Source organism: Meles meles, chromosome 3 (assembly GCF_922984935.1).
Source record: "Meles meles chromosome 3, mMelMel3.1 paternal haplotype, whole genome shotgun sequence".
Classification (NCBI taxonomy): Eukaryota; Metazoa; Chordata; class Mammalia; order Carnivora; family Mustelidae; genus Meles; species Meles meles.
Genome location: NC_060068.1, coordinates 144,618,349 through 144,637,284, shown reverse-complemented (window position 1 = coordinate 144,637,284; position 18,936 = coordinate 144,618,349). Strand labels below are relative to the sequence as shown.

At 37.2% G+C, this 18,936-nt stretch overlaps 1 protein-coding gene across 1 annotated transcript in view; it reads left to right on the top strand.

Moving 5' to 3' along the window:
* NDUFS4 (NADH:ubiquinone oxidoreductase subunit S4) overlaps positions 1–18,036 on the top strand; it is a 101,883-nt gene extending 83,847 nt beyond the window's left edge. The window contains exon 5 of the mRNA XM_046000479.1: positions 17,813–18,036. Coding sequence (XP_045856435.1) covers positions 17,813–17,916 — 104 coding nt within the window. The 3' untranslated portion in view covers positions 17,917–18,036. The remainder of the gene's footprint in view (positions 1–17,812) is intronic.
* Positions 18,037–18,936: the final 900 nt, after the last annotated feature.

Below are 18,936 nucleotides of genomic sequence, written 5' to 3'. Positions count from 1 at the left end.
CAAGTAGGCAGAGAGGCAGGCAGAGAGAGCGGGAGAGGGGGAAGCATGCTCCCTGCTAAGCAGAGAGCCCCATGTGGGGCTTGATCCCAGGACCCCGGGATCATGACCTGAGCCAAAGGCAGAGGCTTTAACCCACTGAGCCACCCAGGCGCCCCCACATATACACATTCTTAAATATCAAGACCCTTCTGTGACATTTTTCTAAATGCAAAATACTTTTTTTTTAAAAAACATCGTGAAGGGCCTGTGCTTAAGAGATAGGTGTCTCAAAATTCAGAGTTCTTCACTGGCTGGCTTATTTGGTAGGGCATGCAACTCTTGATCTTGGGGTTGTGAATTCAAGCCCCACGCTGAGTGTGGAGATTACTTAAAATCTAAACAGGGGTGCCTGGGTGGCTCAGTTGGTTAAGCCACTGCCTTCAGCTCAGGTCATGATCCCATCCCAGAGTCCTGGGATGAGTCTTGCATTAGGCTCCTGGCTCAGCGGGGAACCTGCTTCTCCTTCTGACCCTCTATCCTCTCTTGCTGTTTCTCTCTCTCTCTCTCAAATAAATATCTTTTTAAAAAATCTAAACAACAACAAAAAGCAAAGTTCTTCACAATATAAACACATCACTAGGTCAGTCAGAAGCACGACGTAGCTTTATTTTTTATGTGTCCCAACTCTTTGTCCTGCCCTTATCCACAGGCTTGTTGCATATTTTCTTCCTTCTACAACCTTACTCATGCTGTTGTTCCTTTTCATCCTTAGTCCTGCCAAGAACTACAACCTACCCCTAGAATACAGTTTAAACATTAACTCTTTCCTGCTCCCTTTTCTTATTCCCCTTTCCCACCTCCATCTCCCACCCTTTACTGGATATGCTTTCTCTTTCTTTTAATTTACACATTTTTTCCTTTCTTACAGCTCTTACAGTCCAGTTTTGTACTTTTTGTATTGCATTCTGTCAGACACTGTTGTTGCTGACACTGGGGGCTAGGCTGTGGGGATCAGTAGTTAAATAAGGCATGTCCTGTACTCAAACTAATATTTTATTCCTCCTACTGGATTATAAATACCTACACGGAAAAAAACACCCAGTCCCACTCATCTTTTAATATACTTAATAAATATTTGGTGAGTTTGAACTGTACCTGTAGTGATGTTATAAATTATTTTCCAAATCATTTTTTTAAAAGATTTTATTAATTTATTTGACAGAGAGAGAGATCACAAGTAGTCAGAGAGGCAGGCAGAGAGAGAGGAGGAAGCAGGCTCCCTGCCAAGGAGAGAGCCCTATGCGGGGCTCGATCCCAGGACCCTGAGATCATGACCTGAGCTGAAGGCAGAGGCTTTAACCCACTGAGCCACCCAGGCGCCCCCCAAATCACGTTTTAAACTTTTTAAAAATCACTTTAAATTAATTTGGCTACTTGTTTTTTTAGAAGAACTGTTACTTCCCTGTAACTAGAAATCTGGAGAAAGAAAATTTATAGAATGATTAGCAATTTCTTCTATTTTAGTGTTTGTAAAATACAACCAATGTTTCTCTAATATGGAGCTTATCTTGAGTTTATTAACAGATAAACTTAAGAGGAGTATTCCATAACATTAGAGCTGTTTTCCAAGGTGTAAGTTACTTGTTATATACTTTTATATACTTTTTTTTTTTTAAGGATACAGAGGCCTGGAAATTAATAAAACAAGACTAAGATCAGTCATGTAGCTCTTAACTGATAAGACCCAAGTTCCTAGATTCTAAGTTCGGTATTTTTTATATGATACTATGCTGCTAGTAGATCTTAAAAATTGATCATTATGATGTAGGAAATGGTTGGGGTTTGGAGCTACAGCCGAGAAAAGAATTCTTGAGATGTCTTTGGTATAAAAATGTGATTTTATTAAAGCATGGGGACAGGTCCCTTGGGCAGAAAAAGCTGCACTCCGGTTGTGATGGGTGACTGATTATATACTTTCAAATTGGGAGGGGGTTAGGGACAGCACAGGCCTCTAAGGAATTTTGGAAACAAGGTTTCCAGGATCCTGAGGGGGTTAGCTGTTGTTAGGAAAAGGTCATTTATTACTGTTCGGTAACAACTCAGTCCTAAGACACTTCCAATGTATTTCCATGGGCCATATGCTTGAAGGGTGATTGCTGAGTATCTTGGAGGTTAGAGATAAAGTTTTCAAAGGAGTTTTTTTAAATGTTAAGACTTAGAGGATTCTGGGGGCTTGGGATAAGATTGCCATTTGCCTTTAGGGAAGTCAACATTGAGGCAGCTAAGCTCCTTAAGGAAGGTCACTCCTGCCTGTTTCAAGGACTTGTCAGTGGACTGTGGGCAGTAAGGAGATTTTAAGTTTTTTCTTTTGCCTTTGTTTCCCACATGATTGAGGTCATCACTGTCCAATATGGTACCCACATATGACTATATAGCACTTGAAATGTGTCTGGTTCAAGTTGAAATGTGCTGTAAGTGTAGAAGATATACAATTTCAAAGACTTGTTATAAAAATTATCTAAAGTTTCTATATTGATTACATATTTAAGTGATAATATTTTGGATATTATTGGGCTAGGAAAATAAGATTAAAATAGATGTTACGTATTTCCTTAGTCACTTTTTAAAGTGGCTCCTAGGAAATTTAAAATTATACTAGGGCACCTGGCTGGTTTAGTTAGAAGTGTGTACAGCTCTTGATCTTGGCTCGTGAGTTTCAGCACCACATTGGGTGTAGAGATTACTTATATAAATAGATAAACTTTAAAATAAATTTAAAGTTATTTTAAAGTTATATGTAATTCACATTATTTTTCTATTGGACAGCATTGATCTATATAGTACTTAGCAATGCACAGAATATACACTCGACACATATTCTAAAGATTTCACTAATAAATATTCTGTAATGAATGTAAGAAATAGGAAAACCTTATCCAACTTTGAAAATCTCACATTTTATATATTTTTTAAAGATTTTATTTATTTGACAGAGATCACAAACAAGCAGAGAGGCACGCGGTGGGTGGGGGGGGGCAGACTCGCTGCTGAGCAGAGAGTCCGTGGACTCAATTCTAGGATCCCCAAGACCATGACCGGAGCTGAAGGCAGGGGCTTAACCCACTGAGCCACGCAGGCGCCCCTGCATTTTATATTTTTAAGAAATATAGTTCTGTTCTTTATTCTTACCCCGTATGAATCCAGGGTAAGTGGAAATTCTTATGTTACATGTAGTATAATAATGAAATAAAATAGCTAAAAGAGACCTAAATTATACCACAAGTTCCCATTAATCACCCATTTTTCATTTCTTAACCATAAAAGGTATTGTGCAGGTTCATCTTTTTATATAAGAATTTTATGTAAGAATATATAATTTCTGAGACTAAAAGAAGTTCTCTTCCTCTTGCTATTAATAACTCCTGTAACTACCCTCCCTGCTTCTCTTTTGGTTAGGTCTCTCTTCTCACAGGATCTCACGACAGAGGACTGATTCTGTGAAACTAGGGAATGGGAAAGAAGAAAAGATTGAATGGCCTCCCTGTGGCTTTTCCCCCTGCTCCCTACCTTCCACTCCCCCAAATCTTACTTCTCAACCTTCCCCAACATACACACTAAGTAAAGAAGATATAAATACCCCTCTGTCTTTTGGCTTTAACCCCAGGGCCTCATCCTGAAGGTCTCTCTTTGAGCTCAGCAAATATTCCAGAGGAACTCTTCAAAGATAACCTTTCTTTGTAAAAAGAGAAAAGAGTATCTGGGGTTTCCTCTGAAATGTAGATGAACCTCACTTTAGTTCTTTGTGTACTGAAAAGACCCACCTTTCTCACCCATTGTGGCTTTTGTCTTTCCTAGTGTTTCATGATAGGGTTGAGGGCGGGGAGGAGAAGCTGCATCAACAGAGAAAGGAGGAGTAAGGTAGTTGTGGAAAAATGTCTATGGTAGAAGGCTAGGATCTACTACCATTTACATGCTAATGAAAACCAGAAATGGCCTTTTCCCCGTTTGATCTGATTTGAAACTTTGTGACTTTCCTTTGGTAGGTCATTTTACCCCCTGTGTTTTTCTCATTGTTGTTAGCTGTAAAAACTCTTTGAAATTCTCAAAATAGAGGAGGGTTTCTTTCAGGAGTAGGGGGATAGAGGATAAACTGTGAAACTGCATTCTGTCCATAGTGGGTCTCTTGGGGAGGAAAACCTCTCAAGTACTAGAAGGTAGAAGCAAGGGAGGAAGCAGACAGGTCGAGCCCTGGATTCAGGAAAATAAGGAGGTAATTGGAGCTGCAGGATTTAGAATTATTCCAGAAGTAGACCCATCAGCAAAGTCTGGATTTCCACCTAACTTAAACCTTCTAATGAGGGTCTCAACCTCACATTCACTCATCTGTTAAGAAGACACCTTTGTTTCTCGAAAGCTAAGAATCAGGATTCCTACAGATAAAAAAATTTGTGTTAAAGGATTTATTTTATTCATGTGATAAAAAGGAACTAGGTAGATGTTGTAACCAGTTCAAAGTAAAAGTCAAAACAGCACAAATACATGTGGAAAAAAGGAATGCAAATGGAGCAGATGGAGGTTTGTGGGGGAGGGGCAGTTAATTAAATCAATACCAGTAGGACACAGGACATAATTTGCATATCTATCAGTCATACAACTTAAAAAGAAATAAAATAGCTGAAAGACAAGGAATTAAGCTGAAATCCGATAACCTGGAAGAGAAAAGGCATACTATCTAGATAATGCAATTTTCTACTGATTTCTACTCTTCTCCTTTTGTGATTTAAAAAAAAAACTCAAACATTATTTATGATCACAAAATATTGGGCTAATATTTGGCTGAATATTTATTTAGGTATAGCAAGAATGAATAATTTGCAACTGTAGGAGAAGATAAATAATTTTCCCTTTAACTTTATAGGTCTTGGCTGAGACCCCTCTGACCCTTATAACTAAAAGATTAACAGAGAAAAACCAAAGTTTAATAACATGTATACCTCCTATATACCCGGGGAAACTGGTAACTCCAAAATCGCCTTTGCCACCACATTAAGTACCATCTCCAGCTGAAGACGGAAGGTTTCAGGAGTAGGCAACTGGGGAGAACCTTGGAAGGTTATAGGGCGGAGTACCATAAACAAGGGTATAAATGTTATGCAGATTTTAATTCCAAGGCTTTTCCATTGGTGAATTTCCAGAGTTTTAGTCATCCTCCACTTCCTAGTACTGAGTGGGAGACACCTTTACAAATGGAGATTTCCCTTATAAATGTAAATGTCCCTCAAAAAGAGGCAGTTTCTTCATTTTCAGAGATATCCCTATGTTTACTGTTGTTGTTTTTTTGTTGTTTTTTTTAACTAACCAGCTCAAAATCCTTATGCCAAAAAGGCATTTTTGGGGGCAGCAGTTATACTGTTATTCTTTACCACATAAGCTCTCTTAAGTTTGCTTTGCTGAAATTTTTCATAAGTACTCTCAGATTAGACTTCATGACCAATTACTTGCCACCAGACTTCTTCTGTGATGCCTATTAATTTGGACAAATTTTTCCAACCTTTTCAAGGTCCCTAAAATATCCTAAGATCCTCCAAGAAAGGTTCCTTACCACCTTGGGGAACTTTGTAATTTGTTATCCTGGAGTCATGTCACTTTCCTGGAAGGATTTTGTCTACTTTTGTTCCTTAAAAGTGTCTGGTCATATCTGATTAAATAAGTACATTGTCAAATATATCAATCTAGGTATGGCCTTTGTTGCATAACCACTGAAGGAGGATGTATTGAACATGTACAAATAACATATTGCCATGGATATAAGAATATTCAACAAGAGTCCTGAATTCTGTAGTGGTCATGCAGGGAGACTAATACCATTTACAAATGATACACATTTTAGTTTACAAAACACTTGCCTACTAAATTGTAGATACCTTAGGAGAAAAGGGAAAGGACTTCCTTAAATGCCCAGAAAATTGAACATTGAAACAATATCAGAAGTACTCTGAACAGAAACTACATTCAGCCTTCATCAGTGCATTCAGTCCTATATAATTAATTCTTGTTTCACTGGATCATAAATTTATTTGCAGCTCAGGCAGAGTTCTGGAAATCCTCACTCAGTTCATTGGTATGGTCCTATAATTATTTATGCCATCAAAAGCCTATACCCAGGAATACCTAACAGTCCTTCTCCATGGAGCTCTGAAGGTATCTTTCTTTGTTGAAGACAAAGTACTGTGGCCTGCAACTGATTTCGGGAGTTTTCAGGGTAGCACCAGAGTAAAACAAAAAAAATCTATCCCTAAGTGATTAAAGATTTAAGATGGCTGTAATGAACATTACTGGTAAATTTCAGAAATGAAATGTAAACATTTATAAAAAGAATGATGCAACTTAAAGTCATTCCAAAAATGTTACATACCGAATATCTGTGATCAGTATTAAAGCCTGGTTTCAAAGACCATGAATGTCCATCCAGCTTATAAAAATGGATGAATATTTACAGAGAAATAATAGTCCTGATATGTAATATACCCTGAATGTGACAAACACATAGTAAGAATATACCAGAAATAGGTCAAGAAAATCAAGAGATTCAGTAAGTTTGGGGAAGGTCCTAAACATTTGTATATTAATAAAACTCCATTGATAAGCGATATGGACTCCAGTTTACATATACTGGCCTAGAAGATACGAGATCCAAACTACAGAAGATGCAACCAAGTTGATGTTTTTAAAGATGACTGAAATTATGTCTGATAACCTGTACTAATAATACAGACAGAGCAGTACCAGGGCTCTGATAAATAAAACATAGACAGTGAGGGCACTGAGAATCTATATTTAGCACGTAGCGTAAATTTCTGGAATATTTATATTAATAACATTTTACTCATACAGATTTAACATCAGGAGGGCTAAGTATCTCTTCTGACTTGATAACTCTTACAGTTATAACTCAGTAGTACTGTGTCAAATAAACTAATTATTTTTGGTATCTCTCTTTCCACGAGGTTGAAAGAATACATCCTTGTGATAGTCCAGAGGCCTTCTGGGGAATCTTGAAAATAGTTTTAGGTACAAAGGTAATCTGAATCGTTCATTTTACATCTAGGCTATTATTTTGGGGAGGCATAAATTTTTAAAATGTCAGTAGATTTGCACAGTTAGGATAGGAATAGGATCGTGGGTGTGAGACAAACAGTACTTGACCGCTCATTTCAAAGGGATGATAAAACTTACAAACATAAAAGGTAACATGACTGTAAAGATCCTGAGCTCTTACAGAAGTCATTAAAGACTTCATCATCATAAGGTTAGGAAGTCATAAGGAAATCTTCATATAAGGTTATTCTGGTAAGCCACAGAAACTTTGAAATCTAGGCAGATCAGACAAAAAGAATAACCCTTCATGTTGTAGGTAGAGGCAGTAAATAGTGAACTAATGAAATAAGCCCACCTATACTGAGCAAGCTTTGCTAAGATTTTAATACCTTTCATAGCTTTTCATGTTTTAGACATACTGTAAGGGAAATAAAGCTTTCTTTTTGCAATTCTCATATAACTTTCAGTATCCATTCAGGTTTTTGTCCTTCACCATTCTCTTTCTCATTTTGAATATTTACTTTAGGACCTAACTGTGGGGTGACCCAACCCAATAGGGTGGCGGCTGCAGTGCAGGAGGTGTAAGAATTCACCCAAGGCAGAACAAATGGTGGGCAGGATAGCAAAGACTGGGACAAAGGGGTGGTGAGGGACCACAGTTACAGGACAGGGTGAGGGAGTGTGGAATTTTCCCTTTTTTGGTAATATTTGGAACTGTGCTGGGTTGTAATTGGTCAGTTAGGGCCTATGGCTGTTTCCAGGTGTGTGTGTCATTTTGTGAGCCTATTTGCATTCAGCTTGGCGGTCACTGTGGGCCCCTTTGCCTTGATCAAGTTTCCGTTGTTCAAGTTGGTTGCCTGATAAAGACCTCTATGCTGACTATTCTCTTTTCCCCTTGGTAAACAGAAACAGGTCTCATTACCTTGCATACGAAGTTCTACCTCACTGCCACTATTGCTCCTAAGAGAATTTCATGTGTATTACATCTTTTAACCAAAGTTAACTCTGATTTCATAGAGAAAACCGATAGATCATTAAAAACACTAATATTTAAGTAAACTAGCAAAACTCATAAATTCACATAACTTTCTACAACCACGTGCACTCTTTATAAACTTCTCTAAGTGACAAAGATGAATGTGTCTATTAAGCCCAAAGATACAACCTCTCTGTACCATCTAAAAAAAAGAATCAAAAATATATAAACTTAAATTTTGCTTAGTAATCAGTAGTTTAGTATTCTTAGAAATACTCTAAGTATCTAATAAATATCCATTAACATCATCTAAGGTTGTAAATTAACCCAAAATCTTGGAAATTAATTTTCAGAGTGACATACTACAAAACTTAGTTACTATTAAAATTACCAGAATGAAGAATCATTTTGGATAAATACAAATTTTTATTTTTTAGGATTATAAACATTAAACAGAAGTAATGCTAGCTTATTTGATCAGTAAACTTATTACTAAGTTTAGAAAGAAAGATCTGTGCTTGGTATATTTAACACTAATAAACTAAAGAAAATATATCTGCTTTTATTAAATCAAAATTATTAAATTTGTCTTGTTTGCCAAAGATCACCTATATTTTTAAAAGATTTATTATTTATTTGAGTGAGAGTGTGTGCCCGTGTGCAATGGAGGAGGAGCAGAGGGGTGGTGCTGAGCGCAGATCCTGATGCAGGGCTCAGTCCCACAACCCTGAGATTGCAGCCTGAGGTGAAACCAAGAGTAGGATGCTCAACCAACTGAGCCACCCAATCACCTCATAGGTTACCTATATATATATATATATATATTTAAGTTTTTATTTATTCATTTACATAATCTATGTACTCCATGTGGGGCTTGAACTCACAACCCTGAGAATGAAAGTTGCATGCTCTTCTAAGTCGGCCACATGCCCAAGATTTACCTGTGTTTTTTGTTATTTGAATTTGAATTCTTAAATGTTCATCAGGTCTTTAATTCCTTAATAATGCTTTTTTTTGAGTACATGAGTCTCAGCAGGGGAGGGAGTGGAGATGGGTAGAAGGAGAGCTAGAGAATCTCAAGCAGACTCCCTACTGAACCTAGAGCCCACTGGAGCTCAAGGTCATGACCTGAGCTGGAATTAAGAGTCGGATGCCTAACTGACTGAGCCACCCAGGCACCCCCAGAATACCTTTTTAAAATCTAGCACATTAAGACTATTTAGAAGTTGAATTTCCTTGTTTCCTAAGAATTTTAGGAATTCTTTTTTTTTAATTAATTAATTTATTTATTTGACAGAGAGAAATCACAAGTAGGCAGAGAGGCAGGCAGAGAGAGAGGAGGAAGCAGGCTCCCTGCCAAGGAGAGAGCCCGACGCAGGACTCGATCCCAGGACCCTGAGATCATGACCTGGGCTGAAGGCAGAGGCTTTAACCCACTGAGCCACCCAGGCGCCCGAATTTTAGGAATTCTTATACAAGCACTTATTTTTTCTAGAAGCCAATCAAAACAGAGCCTCTTTAAGAGATTTTACTATCAAATTCATTAATGACATGTAGAGGTAGGAAAACATTACCCATACATATATAATGAGAGGTAAAGACACTTCTGAATTAACAGACATGTAGACACACCAGTATCACACAGTTTATAACTTCAGTTCTAAAATTTCAGTCATGGGTTAACAGTTAACACAGAATTATGAAGTTCACTGGTATATACTAAAGAGCTATTCTCCTCTCATTGAATACAAATTTTTCATTTGTTTAAGCTCAAATAGACCGCAAAGACCAAAAGACTAGATTTTTCTGTTTCTTCATCCTATTTAGAGAATAGATCTCTAAAACCTATTCCCAAACTTAATAGGGAACAAAGTTAAAATTAGAAAAACAGGGAGTCAGCAAAATTCTCTTGTATTTGCCTCTTGGGGCCAAGATAAGACATACCTGAGCTTAAAATAAGGTACACCATTTTTGGTAAAGAAGTTTGCCAGGCTTTGGTTGGTCAGTCTGTTAGATATCTCAGGGGACTTCCAAAATTGTGAAGAGTATTTTCTGGAAAAGATAAAATCATGACTCTAATATAGATGTAGATTAATACATTTTTAAGAATTTAGTTTACTGGGGCGCCTGGGTGGCTCAGTGGGTTAAGCCTCTGCCTTCGGCTCAGGTCATGATCTCAGGGTCCTGGGATGGAGCCCCGCATCCGGCTCTCTGCTCAGCAGGGAGCCTGCTTCCCCCTCTCTCTGCCTTCCTCCCTGCCTACTTGTAATCTCTGTCAAATAAATAAATAAAAATTAAAAAAAATTTTAATAAAATTTTTTATATAAAAATTTTAAAAAATGTGATTGTGTTCAAATGTTTAAAAACACCTTATTTAATATGTATTGTTGATTCATGAACATTGCACTCATAGCCAGCAGCACCATAACTTAAGCCTGAATGAAGCTTATCTAACATAAATACATTGGTACATCCGAGCCTTCTTGCCCTTAGGAACACTAGAAAGTGCGAGAGCACTACATCTGTGGGGCCATTTTAAATAGCAAATTCATCAACAAGAAGCACAAAAATGCCACTGTAAATAGACCACAAAAAGTACACTTGTTTATTACAGTATGAGATCTGAAACAAGGCACAGAGCATTACTTTGCTTGACCTCATCTGGGACCATGTATGTACACTGACTCAAATTTTCATTGCTCTGTATGTGTTGCTAATGACCATGGAAGCATTGTGAATATTGATTTGGGGGTTACAAGTAAACTTTAGTGAACAAATTCACAAGTACAGAATCCACAAATTATGAGGACTGTTTGTACCTATATTTTACAGGGTTTCGAAATAAAGACCATGATCAGAGAGCCGAGATCTGATGTGCTGTAGATACTGCATAGTTTTCTGATGAAGCCCCAGCTTTTTTCTTCATCATTCCCTCTTCTTATAAGTCATGGGAATAGTCATGGGAAATAGGCACAAGGCACAAGGTACTAGTTGTCTCTGTGGCCAGGGAAATGTTTAGCTGGACTCCTGAACTGCTGAGCTGAGACTCCTGAGAGACAGAGATAGACATGTTGGGTGGGGAGAGGTATTTAGATTCCCAGTTGGAAGTTTGAAATAATTTATCTCAGATATGGAGATAGTTATACATGGTGGTTTAGTGTATTCCTAGTGTATTGTGGGTTAAGTGGAATTTAGAAATCCCTATGCACAGACCACACCCAAACCAATTATATCAAAATCTCTGAGAATGATTTTTGGACATTTACCACTGTTGTATAGTCTCTTTCTCTAGAAAAAAATGTGTTCTCAATTTCTAATGACTGATTTTCACATGTACTTTTGGAACACAAACCAGTTTATTTTGTGGCAAATTCTGAATAATGTGGTCCCAATTACTGCTTTGGAAATAAAAAATACTGTATAGCAACTATATTATTTGAATAGATAAAATTTAAGGGGGCCATTGACTATTACATCAAAGGTTGGATTTTTTTTGAGGTGTTGCAGCTGTGGCAGGTGTGGGGTGTTACTAATCTAATAAATATTTCAGGTGCCTCACATTTTCACCTTATTTGCTTGTTTAAATAATTTTATGTAATTTTTGTGGAAAGAACTGCTTTGCCAATGTATCCCAGCCCCTGTTATTTCTCCATAATATTTTCTAAAAGAAGATCTAAGATACTTTCAAATTAATCTGAACCTCCTCCCATGCCAAATATTAGGTACTTGGGAATTTCAAAAGTAGAGGGACTTCTAAAATGAAATTCCTCAAAGACTGTCATAGCTCCCCAGCCCCCTTTAAATTCTATTTTAAAAGTTTACGCTTTGCTTTTACCTAGGCATAATATAGGTACATGGCCTGGTGAAAGCCCTTGAAACCCTCCAAGTATCCACATACCTTGCTTTGGCTTCTCAAAATCTTTTCTATTCTGATCCTGTGCCTCTGTTAGCAGTGACTGCCAGTTATGTCAGTTTGTGCCAAATTATGCAGTACTTCTCACTTTGTACACAGATGGACAGTAGGAAAAACCATTAAACTATTCACTTCTGAACTAATGTCAGGGTTTGAGATTAGATTATTACAGGAGAAAGACATTTTATAGGACTTGAACCAGGGTTACTAGAGGTAACATTTCATAAGCAATAAAACCACTGGTGAACATTTCTCTATTTTTGCATTACTGAACCATAAATAAAATGGTTCTGTAAATAAAAGTGAATGGAATTAATTTTCTGTCTCATACATAGAATTCACAAGTTTATTGTCATAATCTGGTTTTGTTCACAAGCCTTTTGTGGATGTTTTTTGGTCTTTGAATTTTGGGTTTTGAGCTTTGGGCTTTTTGGGCACATTTGAAAGATTACACCAAACATTCATATCTTAGGAAGTAGAATATCTCAACCACAGTCTGGAGATCAACAAAATAAATGGGCATCTTTCTAAAAAAGAAATTGAGCATGAGATATTACAGGTCACATTTTAAGTTTACCACAGTATTTGCCAGAGGTACTTCTCTGATACTATGGTTTAAAGATCAAAATATCTTGTGAAAGCATTCCAGTGTGTGTAACAGCAAAGGGAGTCAGCTTCTCATCATTTAGGTGCTGGTGGTTGGATTTGTGGTTAATCCGTGCCATATGGCTGCTTTCCTCAGTGGGAAGTGACAGCAGCCCTAGGAGCTTACTCCATCCCTGGGACAGCTGCTGTGGACTCAGTTGCTTTGATCTTCTTCTGTTACACAGCTGGGAAGAGTGAAGGCTGGTTTTCAGTGTCCTAAAAGAACAACATATCAGGACCACTGTCATAGACTACACCTTGATTTTGTAAAGCATTCTTCAGAGAATGCAAGTGTTTTCACTCCATAATCTCATTCAGAAACTTAAGTTTGAGTTGTTTTTTTTTTTAAGTTAGTGTTGAAAAGAAAACTCGTACAGAAACTTAACATTTCACAAATAAAATTCCATTCTTAAATTTTTACATACTGTTTCTTGCAAGTTATATTATGTTCTTTTTAAGAACAACTTTCCTGGGGCGCCTGGGTGGCTCAGTGGGTCAAAGCCTCTGCCTTCAGTTCAGGTCATGATCTCAGGGTCCTGGGATCGAGCCCCGCATCGGGCTCTCTGCTCAGCGGGGAGCCTGCTTCCCTTCCTCTCTCTCTCTGCCTGCCTTTCTGCCTGCTTGTGATCCCTGTCAAATAAATAAAATCTTTAAAAAAAAAAAAAAACTTTCCCTAAGCACAGTTCATGTAACTTATCCATTAAGTACGCATGTTTAATGTCCTTTTAAGTGTTGTTCTTCTTATGGTTATTTTGTCTTTTTAGCTAAAGCTAACTGCTTGCTCCAGTAGCCTTTATATTGCCACAGTACTACAAAAAAATAACTTGGGAAAGATTGTGGTATGAAGAATTGTTTATCCATGCATTGTAAGGTAAACACTTTGGAGAAGAATGCTTAGAAACATGGTCAGATTGTTAACAGAGTTCCCAGTCAAAAGAGCAAATGTTCATCCTAGCATCAGTCTTACATAGTAGAAAAGTGTTCTCAGCCATGGAGAGAAAATCCAAAAGGAGATTTATGTAGACTCTGAGTTGAATTTCAGTCTCTTGTGAGTTCTCATTAGACTTCCTCATACCCCTTTCCTTTTATTTAGTATTAGCATATAAGTTGCTTGTGTGGCTTTGGGAACAAAGTTGTATCCCACGGAAAAATGTGAGGAAAAGAGATTTTTCCCCCCTATACATCCCATAATCATGGGTGGCTGTGGTAGAGCAATAATATAGACATGGATACTGTTGGAAAGTGCTGGTTTCTTCCTTGTGTGTTTTTGTTTTTCCAAGGTGCCTTGCCCATCCACATTCCAGTCCCTATAATGATACTTCTATTTATTGTTGTTATCACCATCAATAGAACTATAATCTGGCTCATGAGTCCCAAGAGCCAGGTCACTCCTTTGTTACCAGGAGAAAACCCAAACCAGTTGTTCTTTTATGTGTACAAAATCCCAGTCTTCTCACATTGCAGTGACCCTGACAGCATTTTGAGACTCCATCAATAGAGCTATGTCTGCATTCTGACATAAAATTTTTTTTCTCCCTGGTGACTGAAAAACATTAACGACATAAATGAGACAGTGATTATCAGTATGTGTTCGTGTATAATACCAGTTCCTAAATATGTCCAAGTACTTTCTCATTTCTTCTTCAGTTCCTCTGATAATGTCTTTTATTGGACTGGAGAGTGTGTGTTGGGAAGGAAGCAGGGGTAGAGAGGGAGCATAGCTTCTCTGACCCATCACTTGGCGAGAAGAGTTCATGGAGGCGTGGGTAACTCGCCAACAATCATTGTAACTAGACAAAGAACCTACTACACTAGAAACCTTTCCTTTCTCCACAAGTGGGGTCAGGGTGGATGGACATAAGGCAGACATAGACTTACTTTCCAGGCTTTCTTGGAACAGTCTTTTCAATACATTTATAAAAATAAAGGGTGGGGGGAGTTACAAAATCACAAAGATTGAAAGAAGTTGGGTGAAATAGATAAAAACTGCAGTTACAAAATGCTTTTAAAGAAATGCAGTTTTATTTATGAGGTGGTTAGGTACAAATTTTAAGTCAACCTTGGTTAAAAACGCTGACTTTGTCACTCTGCCGTGTGGCGTTAGGCTGCTTACTTATCTTCTCTGTGCTTTATTTTCCTAAATAAATATAAAATTGGGGTATATATAATGCCTACTTCATAAGCCAATCAACCTATGATCTCAGTTTTAAAATTCTATAAAAATACATGTAAAGCAGGGGCGCCTGGGTGGCTCAGTGGATTAAGCCGCTGCCTTCGGCTCAGGTCATGATCTCAGGGTCCTGGGATCGAGCCCCGCATCGGGCTCTCTGCTCCGCGGGGAGCCTGCTTCCTCCTCTCTCTCTGCCTGCCTCTCTGCCTACCTCTCTGCCTACTTGTGATCTCTCTCTCTGTCAAATAAATAAAATCTTTAAAAAAAAAAAAATACATGTAAAGCACTTAGCAGAGGACTTAGAACATGCCTCAAGCTCTTTTCCCAGACATCCACATGGCTAACTCTGATCTCCTTCAGGTCTTCAGGCAAATGTGACCTTCTCAAGAAGCAAGGTCTTCCCTGTGTACCCTCTATAAAAATGTTTTTCTTTAGTTCTCATTAGCATAAAATATGTATTTAATCACAGGCATTACTGTATTAGCACCTAATATACCATGCTTTTACTTATCAGTTTCTCTTCTGCTAACCTGAAGAAATTTGGGGATTTATTCACTGCTATACCTCTGGTTTCTCAACAGTCCTTCACACAGAATATGTAATCAATAATATTTTTTAAATGAATAGTAAATGCTCAGTAAATATTGCTATACCTCCTTTATTGAATTATTTTTTATAATTAACAGCATCATTTGCTGGTTATGTAGGAAGTGCTTGAGAAGTTTATAATGTTAAAGTTACTATGTTCAGTTCACGGTATTAATTTGCTTACCAAAATTCCCTTCTGTGGTTAATTCAAAATTACTTGGTTTCAGTGTGATGGCAATTTTATTTACATTAATGCTTCACTTCATATAGAAGATGTGTTACTAGACAGTTACAATTACAAATCAGATTTGAGACAGAAAGAATATCTTACTTATGCTGTAAATCACAAGAGACGCAGTATTAAAACAGAGGCTCCAGAATCAGATTCTTTGTTTAAATCCTGAGTCTGTCTTTTCCTAGGTGAGTGAGCTTGTGCTAGTTACCTAATCACTTTGTGCCTCAGTTTTCTCAGTTACATAAAGGAAATATTAATTCATATAAAAGTTTTAGAAAAGTACGTTTTTCATGGAACTCAATAAACGATTGTTAAGTGCCAGGTGTTTTCTAAGCAATTCATATGAACAAGTTTGTTTAATCCTCCTGACAACTTATGAAGTAGGTACCATTCTTAGGCCAGTTAGTAACGTTTTTGAAATGCAAATAGCCACTTGTTAATGTATTTACAAGTTCAGTTCCTCTTAAAGAAAGACAGAGCTTTCTGGGTTTTTTTTCTGTTTTAATGGATTAGAAAGTACTCAAAACTTTACTCTGTGAAAGTAAGGTTATGTTTAAGCAAGTAAATTGAACCAATATTTTCGCTCCTGGATTCTGATGTTTTGTTTGTATTTTTAAACGATTTGTTTCATTTGCTTTCCTGCTTCTCAGTTTCCTTATAGCACATGGACTTTCTTTGAAGATGGAGTTCTAGCAATGGAATTATTAATTATTTCCTCTTTTGGACACTAAAATAAGCAGTAGTAGCAGTATACTTTGATGACTTGATTTTTACAGGCTTCACTTTTGTGGCAAAATTACATTCTAAGGGGCTACTGAAACATAAGCTTTTGTGGCAGCAAATATTATACCCACCAAGAGGCACTAGAACTCATAACAACTCACAAGATCAAAAAGTTTACTTAATGAGACATATAATAGTTCAGACATTTTATACATGACTGCATGAATCAGCAGTCACAGATCAAATGTTTCAAGATGAATTATTTGAAGAAAGTCCTCAGAATGATAAATTACAAGGATAGAAAATGAATCCTATGAAGAAAAGTGAAAGTTATTTCACTTGTTTGGACTAGGAACAGAACAATGACTTAATTAGATCTTCAAGAAGGAGGATGTTCAAGAGTTGTTCTCCGTACCTTGAACTGAGGAACTGGACTTAAAGCAGAAGACGTGGCCATGAATAAACCCAATTTTCAAAATTACAAAACACTGAGAAGGGCTTTGGAGAGAAGATACAAAGACTCTCAGAAGCAGACAGTTCACGCCGCCAGTAGTTCTCAACCCTCTATGTGTAAAAATCTCCTAGATCAGTAGTTAAAGTACAGATTCCCAAGCTCCTGCCAGAAATTAGATCCAATGAACCTTTGGTCAGACCAAAGAATCTGCATTGTTATCTACTACTTTCATGGGATTCTAAATAGATAGCCCTTTAAGCAAATGCTGAAAACGGTTTTTGTTTTTGTTTTTAAGATTTTATTTATTTATTTGACAGACAGAGATCACACGTAGGCAGAGAGGCAGGCAGAGAGAGAGAAAGGAGAAAGCAGGCTCCCTGCAGTGCAAAGAGCCTTATGTGGGGCTCAATCCCAGGACCCTGGGATCATGACCTGAGCCGAAGGCAGAGGCTTTAACCCACTGAGCCACCCACTTGAAAACGTTTTTTAATTTAATCAGTGGCCTGTCAAAGCCCAGAGAGCTGAACCAAATAATCTTTAGGTCTAGTCTGACTCTGTCATTTATACATGTAACTGTGTACATAGATATGTTCACATAAACATACATGCTTTTCTGTATTGCTTTGAGTGAGATCTAAACTGTTGTGAAGGCATGAGCTTTTAGGAAACAGGTTATACTGCTCAGTGTTCCCACTGCAGTTATTAAAGAAGACACATATTAAACTACATAGAGAAATAGAAAATTTTACATGAATATGTAACCATCAGTAATTGAATAAGGAATATTGAGCAAGGAGAAGTCACATCATGGGTTATACTTTGGAGATCAGTAAATCATCTTCAGGCAATATTTGGAGCTGCCTTGTCACAAAGGATTATAAGGGAAAATATTACTAAGTATTTATATTTCAGATGTGCTGAAATGTACTCCTCATGATAAATGAACATTAAATTTATGAAAGCTTCTGCTTGCTGTGCTCTTGAGGTATCCTCTTTAATTCTGTTTCTGTGGGTTTGTTTTTATTTTCTAGGGTGGAGCTATGACATTGAAGAGAGGAAGATTCCAAAACCCAAGTCCAAGTCTTATGGTGCAAATTTTTCTTGGAACAAAAGAACAAGAGTATCCACAAAATAGGTTGGCACTGACTATATCTCTGTGCTTGACTGGGAATAAAGTCAGCTGTGCAGTATTTATAGTCTATGTATAATACATCTCTTAATCTCCTAATAAATTTGACCTTTAACCACAAATCTACACTTTGTGGTGCCTATTTTAAATGTTTTTTGATGTCTCAAAGTGAACATGTTTCAATTTCCAGTTTACAGAGATTTGAGGTTATCATACCTCTAGGAAATATCAGTACTTAAAATTTTTTAAAAGGAATGCTTGAAATCAGCTGCAACATTGAAGTTTTATACTTGGTTCTTTATAGCCATTCTTAAGTTAATAGTTTTTATGAATTACCAGCTGTCATTATTATAATGCTGTCTTAAAATTTCTGTTTTATCTGAGGTTAGAGAAATTCAAGATTACAGTGCAATCTAATAAGCCCAAATCTCTTTATTATTGAGGTTTTCTTAATTTGGGGGGGCTGGAGAGAAAGAGGGAGAGAGAGAATCTTAAGCAAGCTTCACACCCAGCCCAACTTGGGGCTTGATCTCACAACCCTGAGATCATGACCTGAGCTGAAATCAAGAGTCAGACGCTTAACTGATTGAGTCACCCAGGCGCCTCTGAGGTTCTCTTCTTTAATTAGAAACTTATATTCTCTGAGTTTGAGTCTGAATCTGAATGAATTGTGTTCTGTACTAAACTCTGCCCAGAAATTCACATTTATGACTATGGATGGTTCAGATGAAGATTTTATATTCTTATGAATTGAAAGTCTCCAAGAAAATAATCGGTTCATTATTAGAGATCTTTTTATAGTCACTGTTGTTTTTGTAAAATAGACATAGGTACATGTTCTTGTTATGTCTTAACCACTTAGGTCATCTAGTATGAGTTGTCAAGCACATACTCCTGTCAGCCTCTTCAGTAATCGTTCTGTATGCTAATCTTCATCATAATTCTGTTAGGTAGGCATTATTATTCCATTTTGCAGAGGCATAAATCAAGGCTTAATAGGACTAAATAACCTCAAAATCACACAGA